At 46.9% G+C, this 17,303-nt stretch overlaps 2 protein-coding genes across 2 annotated transcripts in view; one reads left to right on the top strand and one right to left on the bottom strand.

The window, feature by feature from the left end:
• Positions 1–17,303, bottom strand: part of LOC119455352 (cytoplasmic aconitate hydratase-like) — a 607,544-nt gene that overhangs the window by 207,393 nt on the left and 382,848 nt on the right. The gene's annotated exons all lie outside the window — the stretch shown is intronic.
• LOC119455354 (alpha-mannosidase 2C1) overlaps positions 1–17,303 on the top strand; it is a 135,494-nt gene that overhangs the window by 12,531 nt on the left and 105,660 nt on the right. Inside the window, exons 6-8 of the mRNA XM_049668723.1 lie at positions 1,909–2,122; positions 6,114–6,241; positions 13,580–13,708. Coding sequence (XP_049524680.1) covers positions 1,909–2,122; positions 6,114–6,241; positions 13,580–13,708 — 471 coding nt within the window. The remainder of the gene's footprint in view (positions 1–1,908; positions 2,123–6,113; positions 6,242–13,579; positions 13,709–17,303) is intronic.

Below are 17,303 nucleotides of genomic sequence, written 5' to 3' on the forward strand. Positions count from 1 at the left end.
CTCGGGCAATCATTTATACCTATGTCACAAAAACTACATTCATTTGTTATTGATTTAAGTTCAGAAAATTTTAATGATATTTTTGTCATTGAAAATTTGAACATACCAGTGGCACATGCCCAGTGACCCAAGTTCCCGTCAAAGAGATTCATTGAAAAATGGCATGTACACATTGGCTCATTAATCCAAGTTGGCAGGAAACTGATTAGATAGAAAGTCCCCTGAAAGTGCATGAAGTTCCCAAAGAATACTAATCGCATTAACAGTGAGTGGTAGGTTTGTAAGCATCCCGTCGATGGCTTTCATCACCATAAAAGGGTGTTCCTATCTGGAATATAACCGACACATAGACTTATTTTGATAGCTGTTTGTTTAAAAAAATTTACCGACGATCACGATACTCCCTCATTCAAAGTTTGAGTGCAGATCTATACGTGTTTTCATTTCGTCGCATATTGGCTGGCACGGACAATCTGTCTCATGCGGCATGTTGCAAACAGAGCAAAGTGTGGTGCAACTGCCTCGCTAATCGGAAGATCGCGAGAGGCAGTGCGTGGTCGCGATTCACAGCAACCATCGCAGACAGACCTCCGCTCATGCAGCGCTTTGTTTCCGTATATGGTATTGATGGATGCGCTCGCCGTATGCCTTATTGTTCGCGTCATCAGTGAACAGACGATGCGCGCTACTCTGGCGTCATCTTGTAGCCATCGTCACCACAGAGCCTGTCTTGTGTAGCACTCCACTTTCCTCCTCACCCTTTTGCCATACTCTCCTCCGCTTTCCTCCTCATGCTTCTGTTTAACCCTCCTCCTTCACTTTCCTCCTCACGCTCTCTTTGCTATCGCCGTCTTTCATCCCCCCATATGCTCCACGTTTGCTCTGTCATCCTTCGCTGTGCTCAGTTACGCCGAGGCTGCCGACACTTGCCACAGGAATTGGCACTGGGCTCTAAAAATAAATCAATGTTGTTTTTCTGTGTCTGGCTTCTGTGCATCTCATTAATTTTGTGTTCTCAGCGAAGTAAAGAGTCAGGTGAAGTTCAGCATTGTGTAGTGTGTGCTTATCGTTCTTGTCTTGCATCTATTTTGTGCTATGTAAATGTGTTTTATTGCTGAAATGGATGAGCCACTTAGCGATGGGATCTTTCCACATTTTTACATTTCATTAGCCACAACAAATCTCTGAAGTGATGCAAACTTTTATTTCATTCCTAGATGCATTTATTTACACTTTGGAGGGGCTATTTGTGTAAATAGCACCTCCAATGCAATGCAAGTTTCTTGCATTGTACTGTACTCGTAGTGATATCATGTTCACAGTGTGTATTCACGCTGTGAACATGATACTTATGCCATGATACTTATTATAAACTTGTGCCAAAATCGGTCATTTCTCAATGTGTTTGCGATCCAGCACTGTCTGATGAGTGCATTCGTTTTCACTATGTACAAGCCTTCTTATGCAGCAAAGGACCACAGTTTTGCGTAGGCACAAGCTCTGTGCCTTTAAAAGCCCAATAACTCATCTATGTACTACCGATGACACCAGTTTTCCTCGGACTTACCAAATTTACTTAGCAAAAACCCTGTGCCACAACTGACAGCTAGCAGTAAACACTGCGCCCAGCCACCACTAGCCATTCATTTCGGTTCCACAGAAGGATGCTAATAGAGAGAGGGGCACATGTGATTGGTTGGACCATCTGGTTTCAGTTGCGCGAACTGCTCGCAGCAAAGCTTCTATAACTTTGCTATGTTATAAAATTGTTATAATTATGTTATAAAAAATGCATTTAATTACCAAAAGTTAATTCATTTTTACTTTAATTGCTGAAGCATTGTTCACTTAACATGCTCACTTTTGACCTATTCTGTGTTGACTCTATGCTTGTTTTCTTGAAAACAGGGGTTCACTGAAAGCAGCCAAGGAAATAGCCGACCGGTTTTTTGGCCAACGCAACGCAGAGAGCCAACACACCATAGCAGCCATAGGAAACTGCCATATTGACACAGCTTGGCTATGGCCCTATGCTGAGACCAAACGAAAGTGTGCACGAAGCTTCGCGTCTGCACTTCTGCTGATGGAAAAGTTCCCAGAATACACATTTGCCTGCTCACAGGTTAGTTTTACTTGGCCGTGCTATTCTATAACAATAACAGTGCTTGCTGGAACCAGATCAGTTGTGGATTGGGCAACGATAAGTTGGACACCTTGAGATGTTGGCCATACTGGGCTCTAACAACGCTGTTATACCGGCTAATTAGTATTGTGCACACCACTGTTACCTTTTAACCTTTGTGGTGCCCCTCAATCCTACTTGTTGGAACTTTAGTTTGGATGCATTGCCTGCATCTTTAGCATCATAAGAACATGCAGTAGCAGAACAGATTAAGGATTTGAATTTTTTGCGAATCTTCTTGCGTCCGCAAATGTGGACTGCATGCCTGACCTCCTGAACAACCCTCATGTATGGAAACACAATCATTTAACGGGAAGTCAATTGGAATGAAAACAGTGTGCACTAATAAGACAAGGAAGGTAGACTGACTGTGCTGGAAGTGAAGAGAGTTTGCTGTTGGGCTAGTTAGTATGTATTCAGTTTAGAATGAAATCAACTAGCCCACCAACAACCTGCCTAACATAGATGAGCAACATAAATGGAAAAGTCTTGTTGAAGAAATTAATTTTGCATATTTTTAAATGGCCATGGTAACTAAACTTTGCTGCCCTGTATGTTGCCCAATGGGGGGGCTTGCTGAGGTGTCATAGCAACATTCTCTTTTTTACGGTTTGCTAGCCTAATAAGATCTCCATTATCTACATGATGTATCTGTATGAGTGGTGGCGTGGAGCAGAGGTAGAACAATGGGCTTCTAATCTGAAGGTCGTAAGTTCGAATCCTCCTTCAGTCCACTACATTTTCCGGCATGGAGTGGTGCCTGACACTGTCAAAAAAATGTGGTTGATCCCTCTTATATAGGAATCGGTATAGAACACGAAAGTGAAACGTGTCTTCACAGAAGTAGTGTAATGTTTATTGCACATTGATATATAATGTCTATTGGTGTTTTGTGGCTAAAGCGCCCTTAGGCGTTGATGCACCCACGCTGACGCCTGGTGGCACGTCTCCTCCATCACGACTACCAACGTCGATGACCATGAGCAACCGTCGTGCATATGGAAGCTGCACACGCTAGCACAACGCGAAAGACGAAGCACGTAACTGACACACTAATACAACGCGCAAGACAAAGCACGTAACTGAATCGTCACCGAGTCAAATCAGCGCGTACAGCGCGTCGTAATTGCAGCCTCCGCGATCAACTTCAGAAACATTTTCAGAGCTAATTGCGGAGGCCACGCTCCGCTGTGCTGAGTACGGTGAACGCCACCTAGGTGGCGTTGGTAGTGCTTCTTGATGCCAGCGTCCCTTCGAATGCTGGCATCGAGGCGTCGTAGTGCTGAGACCACCGAAGCGTTCACTGTCGGTGCGCGTTAGTGTCATAATGCAGTACTTCTCTTTTCTGCTCGTAGGCGGCGGCACCGCCCCGAGCAAGAGCGCGGGTACACGGAGGAGTGTTAGATATATAAGGCGCGTCTGTGTAGCTCTCTGCAAATGCGTTTGTGGCGCAATGGGTTAAACGCTCGGCGATCTATCGTCGCGGACCGAGAGGTCGTGGGTTCGATTTCCAAATTTTGCATGTTCGTGGAACTTTTTCTTCTGGTTTCTTTCTTTGTATTATGTTCGTGTACATTGTAAGCTGACGTATTTCCGTGACGGAAATACGTCAGTGAAGTCTTGGTGGACCCCGGCATAAAACACTTTCGTGTTAAAAAAAAATTGCCGAGAGCTAGTGGGGCTATACTAGTCCAGGTGCAACCAAATTAGGAAGGCCCACTAACCTTCAACAAAGTCACTCCCTCACCAGAACAGGAATTGGCCTCCCTGGTGCAGTATTCGGCCACTACCTCCCTCAGGACTCCTACAATTAACCCACGGCCCTCAGTCCCCAGCGGCTGCGGAGCAGCTGACCAAAGCAGCGGTCAGACGTGCGACACGGCAGAGGGTGCTAAGAATCTCTGGGTCCAGACAGGTCACCACTGGAAACTGAACCTGGCAACGTTCAATACGTGCACCCTATCAAGTGAGGCTAGCTTAGAAGGGCTATTTGAAGAATTATCAGGTATTGCCTGGGATATTATTGGCCTTAGTGAGGTTAGAATAACTGGTGAGGCTTCTACAGTGCTGACTAACAGCCACGTCCTCTGCTACAGAGGTCTTCCAGATAAAAGAGAGAATTCGAGGTAGGATTTATAGTCCATAAGGGCATAGCAGGCAACATTGATGAAATCTACTGCACTAATGAGAGGGTAGCAGTCATTGCAATAAAGCTGAATAGGAGGTATAGAATGAAGGTAGTACAAGCCTACTGCCCCAACTTCCACTCCCAGTGACGAAATAGAACAGTTTTATGAAGATGATGAATTAGTGATGAGAAAGGTGCAAACTCAGTATACTGTTGTTATGGGCGACTTCAATGCAAAAGTGGGGAAAAAGCAGGCTGGTGAGGAAGCAATTGGCAACTACAGCATCAATCCTAGGAACACCAGAGGAGAGATGTTGGTAAAATTTGCAGAAAGGAATAGGCTACGAATAATGAATACTTTCTTCAGGAAGCATAGCAAAAGGAATTGGACCTGGAAAAGCCCTAATGGAGAAACAAATGAAATAGATTTCATACTCTCTGCCGATCCCAGCATAGTGCAGGATGTAGAATTGTTAGGTAGGGTAAAGTGCAGTGACCGTAGGTTAGTGAGGTCTAGCATTTCTCTTAATTTGAGCAGAGAAACAGTAAAATTAATCAAGAATAAACAGGCCAACCTAGATGCAGTAAGGGTAAAAGCAGACCAATTCAGGCTGGTGCTCGCAAACAAATATGCAGCTTTAGAGTAGGAAGATGAAGACAACATAGAGGTAATGAATGAAACTGTAATAAGGCTGTTTTCAGAAGCAGCAATCGAAATGAGAGGTAAGGCACCATGGGGCAACCACTTGGTAAGCTCTCCCAAGTAACAAAGGACCTTATAAGGAAACAAAGCATGAAAGTGTAAAACTCAAGAGATCAGATAGAATTCGCTGAACTGTAAAAACTGATCAAGAAGAAGAAAGTAAGGGATATTCGAAATTATAACTTGCGAAAGATTGAGGAAGCCGTCAAATATGGATGCAGCATGAAATCAGTCAGAAGACAACTTGGCATAGGACAAGGCAAGATGTACGCACTGAAAGATAAGCCGGGTAATATCATCAGCAATTTCGATTACATAGTAAAAGCAGCAGAAGAATTCTATACTGACCTGTACAGTCTCCAGAGCAGCCAAGCTACTTTCATTCGAAGTAGTGATGAATAGGATACAGAGGCTCCTTCTATAACTAGCGATGAGGTTAGAGGGGCCTTGAAAGACATGACCAGGGGAAAAGCTGCCGGAGAAGATGGAATAACAATCGATTTTAATCAAAAATGGAGGAGATACCATGCTTGAAAAGCTTGTGGCGATTTATAGGCAGTGCCTCACGACTTCAAGTGTAACAGAGAGCTGGAAGAACACCAACATTATACTAATTCAAAAGAAGGGAGACGTTAAGGAATCGAAGAATTGTAGACCCGAATTTTTTTACCCAAATTTTTTATAGACCCGCTTTCAGTACTGTATAAAATACAGACGTTGGCTTTTTCGCTCAATGGGCCATTTGACGCTTTCGCATCAAAACAAGTTCGCTTTTGGTAAGGTTAATTCTGCATGTTCTTTTCTGATCAAGATTGTGGTCGGACATGCTATATCTTTTTCCTTTATAAATCAGGGTATATACTGTAAGGTGCACTTTTATTGTCTTACTTTAAATCCATGAAAATTGGGTGCGCGTTCGAACCGGGTAAATACGAAACTAGTTTGAGTGTTGTGTGCTTGCTTGTTTCCTTGTACATGTCGTTATCCTGGAAAATTAATTTTTGGAAAGTTTCTAAAATACTTTTGGTGGGCTTTGTAGTGCAAGAACGTTCGGCGTTATACTGTGCACTGCTTTGTGAAATGGGATGTCCTTGTGGCAGGCACAGCAGCTTTCCTGGGTCAAGGACAACTACCCCTCGTTGTTTGAGAGAATTCAGCACTACACTAAAAAGGGGCAGTTCATCCCAGTGGGTGGCACATGGGTCGAGATGGACGGAAACTTGCCAAGGTAAGAAATGCTTGTTGTTGCAGCAACATGCTGAATAAAGCTAGTTGGTACTACTACCAACCTTTGAGAATTCAGTGTCATCAAGAAACGCAAAAACAGTTCGAATGATCTGATCCTTAAACTATGAGTTTAAAAGTGTTTGATGCAAAATTAGCTGTTAATTTACTAGCATTTCCACGAGTCTCTTAAGTTTTATTGCACAAGCTTTCATGAGATGTTGCTGTGTAGTAAAAATTGGCAGCTTACAAGTGACCCTGAAATGCCAAACCATAAATCGTAACTTGTTGTTTATCAAGTGGGTTGATATTTGAGGTAGCCATTGGTAGTGCTAGTAAGCACAGACACAAAAAATTGTGATGTCCTGTCTTTTGTTCTTTTTATCTGTCTTATTTATGCTACAATGATTTCCTCAAATAGGCCATAAATCATGGCTGCCGTTGTGGTACATGTATTGTATTGTATTGTACATTGCCCAAGACAATATACCATGTATTATACTGTGTTGTGGGCATCCGGCCAGTTTAGGCCCAGCCATCAAGTTAAGTCTGTCTGCCTTTCTCGGCTATAACAGATGCTGTTGATGGCATGGAAAGGGGCTATGATAAGCAGACGTGTCATACTGCCAGATTTGCGGCTGACTGCGTACTGTGCTGTGTGTTCGTAGGGGCACCCTTGGGTTGCAGCAGTGGTTCTAGGTGAACCTTCTCCCCATCCGTGCTCATCTGACCCATAAACGAACCCGTCCTCTCAGCTCCTTGTTTTCCTGCTGGGTCCTTCCCTTCATACTCTGTCACTTTTTCTTCTCCGTGCACATGGCACGTTTCGAGCATTGACGGTGCAGATCCTACAAATCGAACAGAAAATATTGCTGTTGATAACTCTAGGATGCTTATTAGCGCTGGTTATCTGCACATTGGTGATTTGTTATAGTTTATACAGTGTAGACCACTTATAACGTAAGTCGCCGGAGTCGCGAATATCTGCACTATAAGCGGTACCGCACTATAACCAAAGCAACAATTTTCAAGCCCTGTACGTATGCAAAACATGTGTACCAAGAATGTAGACACGCTTTGTACTATCGCGCGCACATCGCGGTTACGTTTTCTCCAGTGAGCTGGCGAAAACTAATCGCGATGTAGCCGGTGCTCTTCAAGCTCGACAGCTTTGCACCGAGTAAAAACGAAGCTACTGTTTGCCGCAACCGCTGCGGAAAAAACCGTGACCACTATCGTTGCGATTATGAACAGCGGCTTTGCGGTGCTGAAGGCATGCGCCCGACGTACACACTGAGTCGTCGAGTCCCTGCAACTGGCCGTCAAAACCGCGGTCGCTATCTACGCGATATTCGATGGCGACTACACAGTTTTTTAGGCACTCGGCCGACGCGCGTACCACGTAAAAACGAAACTATACTGTTCGCCGCAACCGCTGCGGAGAAAACTTCAGCGGCTATCGACGTGATCATGGATATCGACTACGCAGTTACGAAAGCCCGCAGCCAACGTGGTGTTATGCGCGGCGGTAAAACGCAAGAATACAGGCTTTAAAGACACAAATAGGCTCGAAGCGTTCCGGCGTTGCTGTCATTCACGTAGGATTTCAACTGATGGCTGTGGCGATGCGGACTCCGCCGCTTCGTTTCGGTTGGACGCTAGCGCCGTTCTTGCTCTTTTGCGTCGCACATTTGCAGCGCTCCTCCCTCACTGAGCTCTGAAAGTTGTCCGAATTAAACGATGTGCGGCCAGATAAGTCCGAATTACCGAGAGTTTGATTGTATTGAATAATGCATACGCCGGCCGGCAGCACGCACCTTGTTGAGAAGCGTGCTCGCTGCCGCCCTTGTAGGCGAGATTTTCCCGCGGAAGCCGCATTATAACTGGTATTTCGTCTCACGCGGCTGTACTGTAAGCGGTATGCGTATACATGGAGTGCTATGGGAAAATTAACGGGAGTCTGAAGAGATCGTACTATATCCGGTCCTGCACTATAAGCGGTTACGTTATAAGTGGTCTATACTGTATTAAGCAAATATTTCATGCCAGATATACTTAGTCATCTCGCCAGAAGTACCATGGGGATTGCCTTTTAGTATTTATTTATTAATAAACGTTTCTCTCTCCCTCTTCACCTGCCCGCCTCCACCTTATATTCCCTGAAGGTTACAGTACCCCCAACTGCCAGTGCTGTGGCACTCACCCGGCTACGCTTTCGTATATGCTGTGGGAGTGCCCAGCACAGTACAAAAAAATAACACCACGACCCTCTCGTCGAGGTTGCGTGAAGCCCTGCGGAGCTCCGCCCTCGACGCCCAAACCTGGGCGACCCAGCACTCCCGTGAGGCGGCGGCGAGGCAAGCCCTCGATGTCTCCTCATAGGCGTAGGCCCGGCCATCATAAAGTGTTGGTTCTACAATAAATGTTCATTCCTCCTCCTCCTCTCCCTCTAATGACTTCTATTTGGTAATAAGCTCAAAAACTAAAAATATTTAGGGTTTCATGCACATGCTTACATGCTTACTTATTAACGCTAATTAGTTCTGATTTTGTGGAGCCAGGAAAGCTGTCAGAATTATTCTTATGCAGAATTACAGTCAATCCTGGATATATCGAACTCAAAGGGGATTGCTAAATAGTTTAATTTATATATTGATAATTGGAAATATAAAATCTGCCTGTCTGAAAAGTAAACATGTTGTGTGGGGAATGGACACCACAAAGCAAGAGACCAACAATGGAGCACCGCCTACTCCTTTGTGGTGCCCTTGCGTGGTGTACAACATGTGTGCTATTTCTGAATACTGTATCACCAACTAGCCCAATGCCACATAGTTTTGCCTATCTGAAGTTGGGGGGGTACGCTCTGCGTGAGGCTAGGGCTGAAGGCAAGCTCTGGATCTAGCCCCACATAGTCGTTCCGTCGTGCTCCGCAACCGTAGCGCTTCCAATCGCAGCTACGTAGGGTTCGGGCGAATAAGGCAACGAGCGAGTCAACTTAACAACGTTTATTGCTGCGGGCAATAAGGCACACTTGCAGAGGGAAGTCCACTCTGTAATAAGGAATAAATAGGCTTGCCTCGTTGCGTGTGGTAGTCACGCAAGCGAGGTCACTCATGGGTTGCAGCGGGTAAATCCGTTCCGGCAGGTTCAAGATAGGGGCGCCAGAGAGAGTGGGTCTCCCCTGGTGGCGCCCTTTTATCTTTTTTTACCTTTCGTGCGGAGAATCACCTATTTGCCCGTCGGATACCTTCATTTTTCCCATGAGGGTGGTACGAGCGTCGCAAAGGGGCGAGCGAGAACCGAGAGTAGGCAAAGTGCCTCTCTTTGTGTCTGCGCCGGCTCCCGATGCGTCCGCAACATGCGCACACGACGACGGAAGTACGCAGGAGAAGAGGGGTACATGTGCTTCCCACAAAGCTTATCTGCTGAAAACTCCATACATCTCGGGCCGTTTCTGAAGATTGCCATAAACAGGAATTTACCGGTTTGTTTTTCCAAGACCGTGTCAAACCCACAGAAGTTTACTTATATTTTGCACACGAATGCTGCAACTCACTTGTGCTGCAGAATGGATTTTGGTTTACTAATCGCAATGCTAACCCTAAAAGCCTGGGTGACGACAGTGCATATCATGCTTGTGTGGGTTGCTGTGCGTTTTTATTCAGGATAAAGTAGAAAGGAATGCAACATGGAAGCAAACCAGCCTGTATAGATGTGAGCCGTGCCGCTACCAGGGAACTTGCACTGCGAATTGCACGTGAACACGCCCCACATGTCCGTTAAAGATTGCCACATTGGAGATTGCCATTGAAGAATGTGGCAAAATCCTTTGTTTTTGGTGCGAGACACGATCTCACGGCCAGTGCACATATCTGTCGCAAAGAGAAATAAGTGCTGTCATTGGTAACACGTTGTTTATGGAGTGGAGTTTATCCAGCCGGTGGAGGCCATCGGGAGTGAGAATGCCTGGAATGGTGGCCATTGCTGAGCCGCTTTAGGTGGACTTTCTGTGCAGGACTGCATATCCTAAGTAGTGTCCCGCTCAATGCGGCATCCTATTTCTCAGTATTTAAACTGAGAGGGAGAAAACACTTGCTAAAAGCTGCAATTGGGAAAGCAATGCCCAACATCAGCAAGTGCCATCTGATTCGAGCATACAGTTGTGGGGGTCAGCAGTGACCACATTTATTTGAGATCCCTTGGAGCCACCGACGTTCCAAGCTTATGCTCCTTGTCCTCGTCTTCGAACAGGGGCACGGGTTTCGACAACAGTGCCTCGAATTCAGTCAATTATTGAGGCTAAAGTGAGTTTTATTGAACAGACTTGGAAAGCAGTCGCAAAAGAAACAATGCCAAAACTTGAAACGAATGTATCTAATCTTGTCTAAATTATCGTTGCTATTCCTGAAATCTTCATTAACCCCTTAACCGTTTTATTATTTTGACAATTTCTATGCCCAAACTGCTTATTTTTTAAAAATTTGATATTGGATATTTTCTTTCTAAAAAGCAAGTTCTCGATGTTGAAAAAAGAATTCAAGCACATATTAAGTAAAATTAGCGTAATAAAGTTTATTATTGCTCATGATAAAGGAGGCCAGCTACCTGCTGGTAATCAACAATAAAAAACAGCAAGAGTGCAGTTCCAGAAGTTTTATTAAATCATCAGGCGATGTTATATTGAACACCTTACCTTGGACACCCAAAAACGAAAACCGAGGAGACTTTGTGGGGATGTCATTCATGTCGATGCGCTGCCAATGGCACACGCTCGCAATAGTGTCTTCTGAGCAGTCTTCTTCATCTGATGAACTGCTAATTTCAAAATCGCTATCGCTTTCGCTTCCAGAAATGAAGTAAACTTCAGTGTCTGAATCATTATCATCCGAAGAGCTAGATGACAGTGAAAGACTTCTTTTTCGCGACAACGGACCAGCAACACATGCGTTGGCTCCACAGGACGCCATTTTTGAAACACGAGTTGCCCCCAAAAGAAATGGAAAACTGAAGTTAAAAAAAATTACCTGCCCAGTGCTGCCATCTGCGAAGCAAAACACTAACTAGCCCGCTGTGGAAAACGGCTTGATCCCACAGTCTACGCCAGCAGGCTCTAGTCCTGGTCGGCCGCGCCCAAGAGCGCCGAGCCGCAGCTCCCGCGTCCCTCGCACCACTTCTCGCGTATCCCGCGTATTCCTCATCCACAGTTGGCTCTCATGCCGCTAATCATGTCGGCGCTCCCCCACTGCCCCTCCCTCTGCAAAGGCATTGACGGCACTGGCCCACGGTGGCTGGCAGCGACGGCATGACACCTCTACTGGCAGGCGAACCTTGTAGACTGCTAATGCACCGAACGAGGATTGGTGGAGCCGGCAACGTCCAAGTCACCAAGGTCTTCCAGGAACCTACAGATCCTAAACCTGGCTGGCTTCCAGGATGGACTCCTCACGAAGATTGGGCAGACCAGGTGGTGCAGTCTTGGACTTGAAGTCTTTCAGGAACCTAAAGGCCCGAAACCGTACCCTGATGCACCCCTGGTCTGGTTTTCCTCTCTGACCTCATTCTGACGAGTGCACGCAGCAGGTTGCCAGCAGGAGCCGCCACCCACTCAATGCGTTGCCACCACAGAGACCATACTGCACTGCAGCACGCAGGTCACAGGAGTTGAAGATCGCAGATGATCTTGATCGTCACTCTAACGGTGCCCCCGCCGCTACTGTTGGCAACTGGCCTCGAGCTACCAAAATGTCATCGGATCATTGGACACCGCTCACCACGTCCTCTCGAGCTGTCTGTGTAGAACCACAAACTGCAGCACCGAGGGACGGAGCCGCTCTTGAGGTGGTGTCAGCTGATCACGTCACCTGCGCCGGCGATGCCCTTCTCGAACATTGGCGCCTGGAGCTGCAACAGCCCGTAGGAGACCATGCCGCCACCAGGTCCCACATCAGGCTTGATGGTGGCGATGGAGAAGGAGCTGGCGGAAGCGCTCGTCACCGAACATCGGAGGTGAAGCTCGCACCGCGAAAATGGTCATGTACCAGGCCGGGGTAAGAGTCGCTACTGGCTGTGGAACGGCCGCCATCAGCCTTCCCCACGACCATGGTTCATCCCGGAACGCAGCCGGGGTTCCATGTTACGGGCGCCAATGTGGGAAACGGCTCAATCCCGCAGTCCACGCCAGCAAGATCCAGTCCTGGCCGGCCGCGCCCAAGAGCGCCTAGCCGCAGCTCGTGTGTCTCTCTCACGCCACTGCTTGCTCTTCCCTCATCTTCTTCATCCACAGTTGGCTCTGATGCTGCTAATCATGTCGGCATTCCCACACTGCAAACGAGCGTGTCTCGTTCAAAACACCCAAAAGGAGGTACTATCTCGAGCGGACGTGCTACACTTGTGTTAAATGTTTTGGGACAGTTTAGCAAAAACGGGCTGTGCTCATCCGAAACGGTTAAGGGGTTAATGTCCTCAAGTACCTCACACACCAAGTAAGCACAGTATAACCTTGTTGGTGCTCTCCTCACTCAAAGGCTTGTGATGTGATGGAAGACTCGTGTCACTTCTGTAGGCTGCCATCCTTGCCATTGGGTGGGAAAGGAGCCGTGTTAACTGTGTTAAACCCCCTGTTCTGTTGCCCTGACAGGTCTCCTCTTGGAAATGTTGCATCTGATCTGAGCTTCCCTTGTTCAGCCACGGTTCGCTAAACCTTTCTGTTTTACAGCAACTACACGTACCAAGTTGTGTACACGTCGTATCTTCCTAAAGGGTAGTGGCCGATGGCAAGAGGCTTGCCCACATGAACTACCACTCTGTGCTGTCGTACAGTTTGTTTGCTATTCCATGTCTGCAATGTCAGAGTGGTTGTGTTGTGATACTGTCATCAACTGCCATTGTCATTGACCCTTACCTACAACGAGCAATGCCTGGCTATGTCTCTGTGTGTCAGAATTATTTGAAAAAAACTTGCATCTGCCTTTTCTAATCTTCCTTGACTTAGTGTATACCAACTGAAGCATGTGATGTCTGTAATGCTGAACTTATGGAAAGCCTCTTTAAAATTTAAGATGTCTTATAGCAGTTGCTTACATTAAGGAGTTTTAGAAATAGAGGACCCAATGTTAGGGGACACTTTTGCCCAGGCTTACGAAACAATGCAAAGAGAGTACAAAATAACACAAGGTGCTTTCAATCCAGTTTTAAGTTTTTGCGTATACAAAGCTGCCTGTGGACGGTCTTTCTAAAACCCCCTATTGGCAAACCTCGTATCTAGTGTGGCATTTCTTTTGTGGGAGGTGGGTCATTTCTAATAATCTTTTCCTTTCTTTTTTTCTTTTGTTCATTCAAGTGGAGAAAGTTTTGTGCGGCAGTTCCTTTATGGGCAGCTTTTCTTCGAGAAAGAGTTTGGTACCCGGTGCAAGGAGTTCTGGCTTCCTGACACGTTTGGATACTCAGCTCAACTTCCCCAAATCATGAGGTAATATTTTCTGAGTGGCTCATTTTCTTTTACGATAAATGTGACCGTTCTTCCACCGCCATTGAATGCTCTGCTGGTGTTCACAGTATGTATGTCAATTTAAGAGAAATAGTATCTGAACACAAACACGCATGTATGTCCAACACATGCATAAACATGCACACAGACCGCACGCACGCATGTAAATGGACAGAAACTTACAAATGTGTACACACACAAACACACAGATCACACACTGACACCTGCGTGCACACACAAAAACAACTGACATGCAAGGAAGACAACAAGGATGAGTACTTGTCCTTGTCATCTTTTTTTGTGTTATCAACCTGTCTTTTTTTTTTTCTACGCTGTTAATTTTTTTTTTTAACCAGCTCGCCCAACAACAGGTTATTACTGCAGTTGTAGATTGAGTGGTAGGTAGAGCGGTATGTATCAGAGAACAAACAGGGATAGCCGATATTCTAGTTTACATTAAGCGGAAAAAGTGGAGCTGGGCAGGCCATGTAATGCGCAGGATGGATAACCGGTGGACCATTAGAGTTACAGAATGGATTCTGTCATATGTAAGAGGCCGCCTGTGGCGCGAAAAAAAAGAGGACGATATGAACGGAGCGTTCCGAACGGCGCGAGCGCGCGAGGCGCGTGAACCGAGCTGTGCTCGAGGGAGAAACAGCATAGTTCGGGCATTATCGACGTGGCTCCGGGCCAGGAAGGTCGCATCGCCAACTACGCTCTGGCGACGGGAGACTTGGGGGTCTGGCCGAGTCCGTGACGTTGGCCGTCCAAGGTGTGGCCGTCGACCTCGGCAAGTTCGAGTGAGGCTCCTGGACTGGCTGCAGCCTCTCACGGCAGAACCGGGCACCCCAGAGAGGATCCCTCTTCCGCGGCAGACCGGCACGTTTGATGATCCCCGGAACACCACGTCGGCACTCGGGAAAGGAGCTGGACGGAAGCGGTGGCCGAGCACGTCGCTAGGCCTAGCCCGTCAAGCCTTCCTGCCACGTCAGCAACAGCGACCGGTTATACAGGCGTCGGAGGCGAACAAGTTGAAGGACCGACTGCAAGGCAGCAACGACTATACGACAGTTGGCGAAGGCAACGACTTTAAGAAAGGTCCAACGAGATCCTCGCCGGGACAATACGAGCAACGAGGACGAACTGCGTAAGGACGATCCATTCTTGTAGTAGGCCAGAGTTGCCAGATGTTTGTGTAGGAAACGCCCAGAATCAGTGTGGTCTGAATTAAGGACACGTTTAGTGATTATTAAGGGTTAGGTTGTACATGTGTTAGTATTTTTCCTGCAGCATGTTTTAGTGTGCTTAAGTTCATGGTTATGAATTTATTAGGTTGTACAATTTCCAGTATTTATTTGTTTAGTGTAGTTTGAGTTTTTAGTTTGAGGGTTTTGGGTTTTGTGTGAGATTAAAATCCGCTTGCTGTGTCACCATCTGTCTTCCCTCTCCATCTCTCATAACACCCGCACGCCCCCGAGATCAGTGACAAAAACACATCACAGATTCCAAGAGAAGGGAAGCGCAGTTGAGGACGGCAGAAAACTAGCTGGAGTGATGAAGTTAGGAAATTTGCAGGCGCAAGTTGAAATCAGCTAGCGCAAGACAGGGGTAATTGGAGATCGCAGGGAGAGGCCTTCGTCCTGCAGTGGACATAAATATAGGCTGTTGATGTGACAAAGGCAACATGTCTGCATCTGAAGTTTATTTGATTTTAAATGGAGGATCACGCACATTATTCATGACCTCCAGAAATGTTGGCATAGTGCCAGAGCCCTGTGCCCTGGTAGTTTTGCCTTTAGTGGTTTTATTTTTTTAAATCTATCACGGATATTCGAATGTACACTTCTGAAGGCTGTGTTGTATGTTCGCTGAGACCTGTGTCTCAAGCTAAGGGACATTCTTATTCGGTGGGCAAGTGCTGCTTGAAAGGGCTTTTGGTAATTTTGTTTGGTTTTCAGCTAGCTTTAAGTGGGAACATTGTTGTGCTAGTTGTGTGCATACCTGCCAAGTCTCCAGGATTACCCGGGAGACTCCTGGATTTGCACCATTTCTTCCGGTTGTCCGGTTGACAGGAAAATCTCCTGGAAATTGCTGTTGTGTCCTGTTCCCGCGTCTAGCGCTTTGTCAGGCCACATTGGCAAAAAAAAATTACATCCAACCCTAATTCAGTTAGAGGTTCATTGCGCAAAATTAAGAAAGTACAGTGGAACCTCGATGATACGATCACGGCTAATACGAATATCCGGATGATACGCATTTTTCTGCGGTCCCGGCCAAGCCCCAATCCTTTGCGACGTGCTAGAAAACGGTTGTTACGAATAGATTTTCGACCCGTGTCGGTTGATATGAATAAATGCCGCCCCACCGATGGCCACGAAAGAGAACAGCGCGCAGTCACGCGCTTTCTCCCTTTCTCTTTTGGTGCGGAGGCGCAGACGCGACGCCGGACAGTGCGGAGACCACGAATGGGCGCGAAGAGTTCGAAGCGGTGGCGCTTTTGTTGCTTTTGTGCTTTTCCTCCTTTTCCGCGTGCCATCGGGCGGAGTGGCTGCCGTGCTTTGAGCCGCGTTCTTTTTTGCGCCATTTTGCCTAGTCGCAGCGAGCTATGTCTACCGAGATACGATCTCAGCTGATTCGCGCGGCCGTACGCCGAGGCACGGGAGCCTCCGTTGGCGCGTCTTCCGTCGGCTGCGTTATCGGTGCCGATGGCACGGGGCCCGATTGTGGGTTTCGCTGCTGGAATCACGGTGCAAGATAGCGCGGCACGTAATCCATGGTGCAAGGTTGCACTCGTTCAGTCGGGTGCTCCTCCGCTTCTCCCGCTAATCGCCGTATTTTTCTTGCCATAGGAGCGCTTCCGTATTCCAAAAGCGTGCTTCATCCAAAGTTCATCCAAAGTTCATCCAACGAGCGACGATCCATCCCTAACCTGGGAGTTCTAAGTAATCCGAATTCTGTGTGTCAAGTGAAGGCGCCGGCGTGGTTTACGAAGCAGACAACTGTGGTTGCCATTCTAGCCCCTGCCACAGCACCAACCAATGGAGAGACGCCTTTCAGCACGGCAGCCAATCGGAGGCCCGCTTTTATCAGAGGGCCCGTGTGACTAGCTATCGCAGACCCGCGCTTCTTTTGTGTTTGTGCGTTTGTTACAAGTTGGCGACGACGGACGAATTGAGAAGCGGAATGGCGAAACTTTGAGCTTTCGAACGATACCAAGATTCGCTCGGTGGCGGGAAATACAAGATATGGCTCCGTGAACTGCGGTGATTTTTCGCGATTTAAAGCTGTTTTCTTGCCCTGCGCACTAACGAATTAAACTTTTTCGGGCACTTTCAGTGCGTTTTCAGCCAAACCATTTTGATGCAGCGTAGATTAGGCGTTGCAGTAAACACATGGTTCTCAAAAATCGATTTTTCTCGCGATTTTCGTGATCTGATCCCCGCGTCCCCCCTTAATTTAGCTAGTTTTAATTGTGTTTCGATGATTCGAATTTCGGCTAATACGAATATTTTTCGTGACCCCGTGAGATTCGTATCATCGAGATTTCACTGTAGAAGGGAAACCCTATACATCCCCT

This window comes from Dermacentor silvarum, chromosome 6, assembly GCF_013339745.2.
Source record: "Dermacentor silvarum isolate Dsil-2018 chromosome 6, BIME_Dsil_1.4, whole genome shotgun sequence".
In the NCBI taxonomy this organism is placed as follows: Eukaryota; Metazoa; Arthropoda; class Arachnida; order Ixodida; family Ixodidae; genus Dermacentor; species Dermacentor silvarum.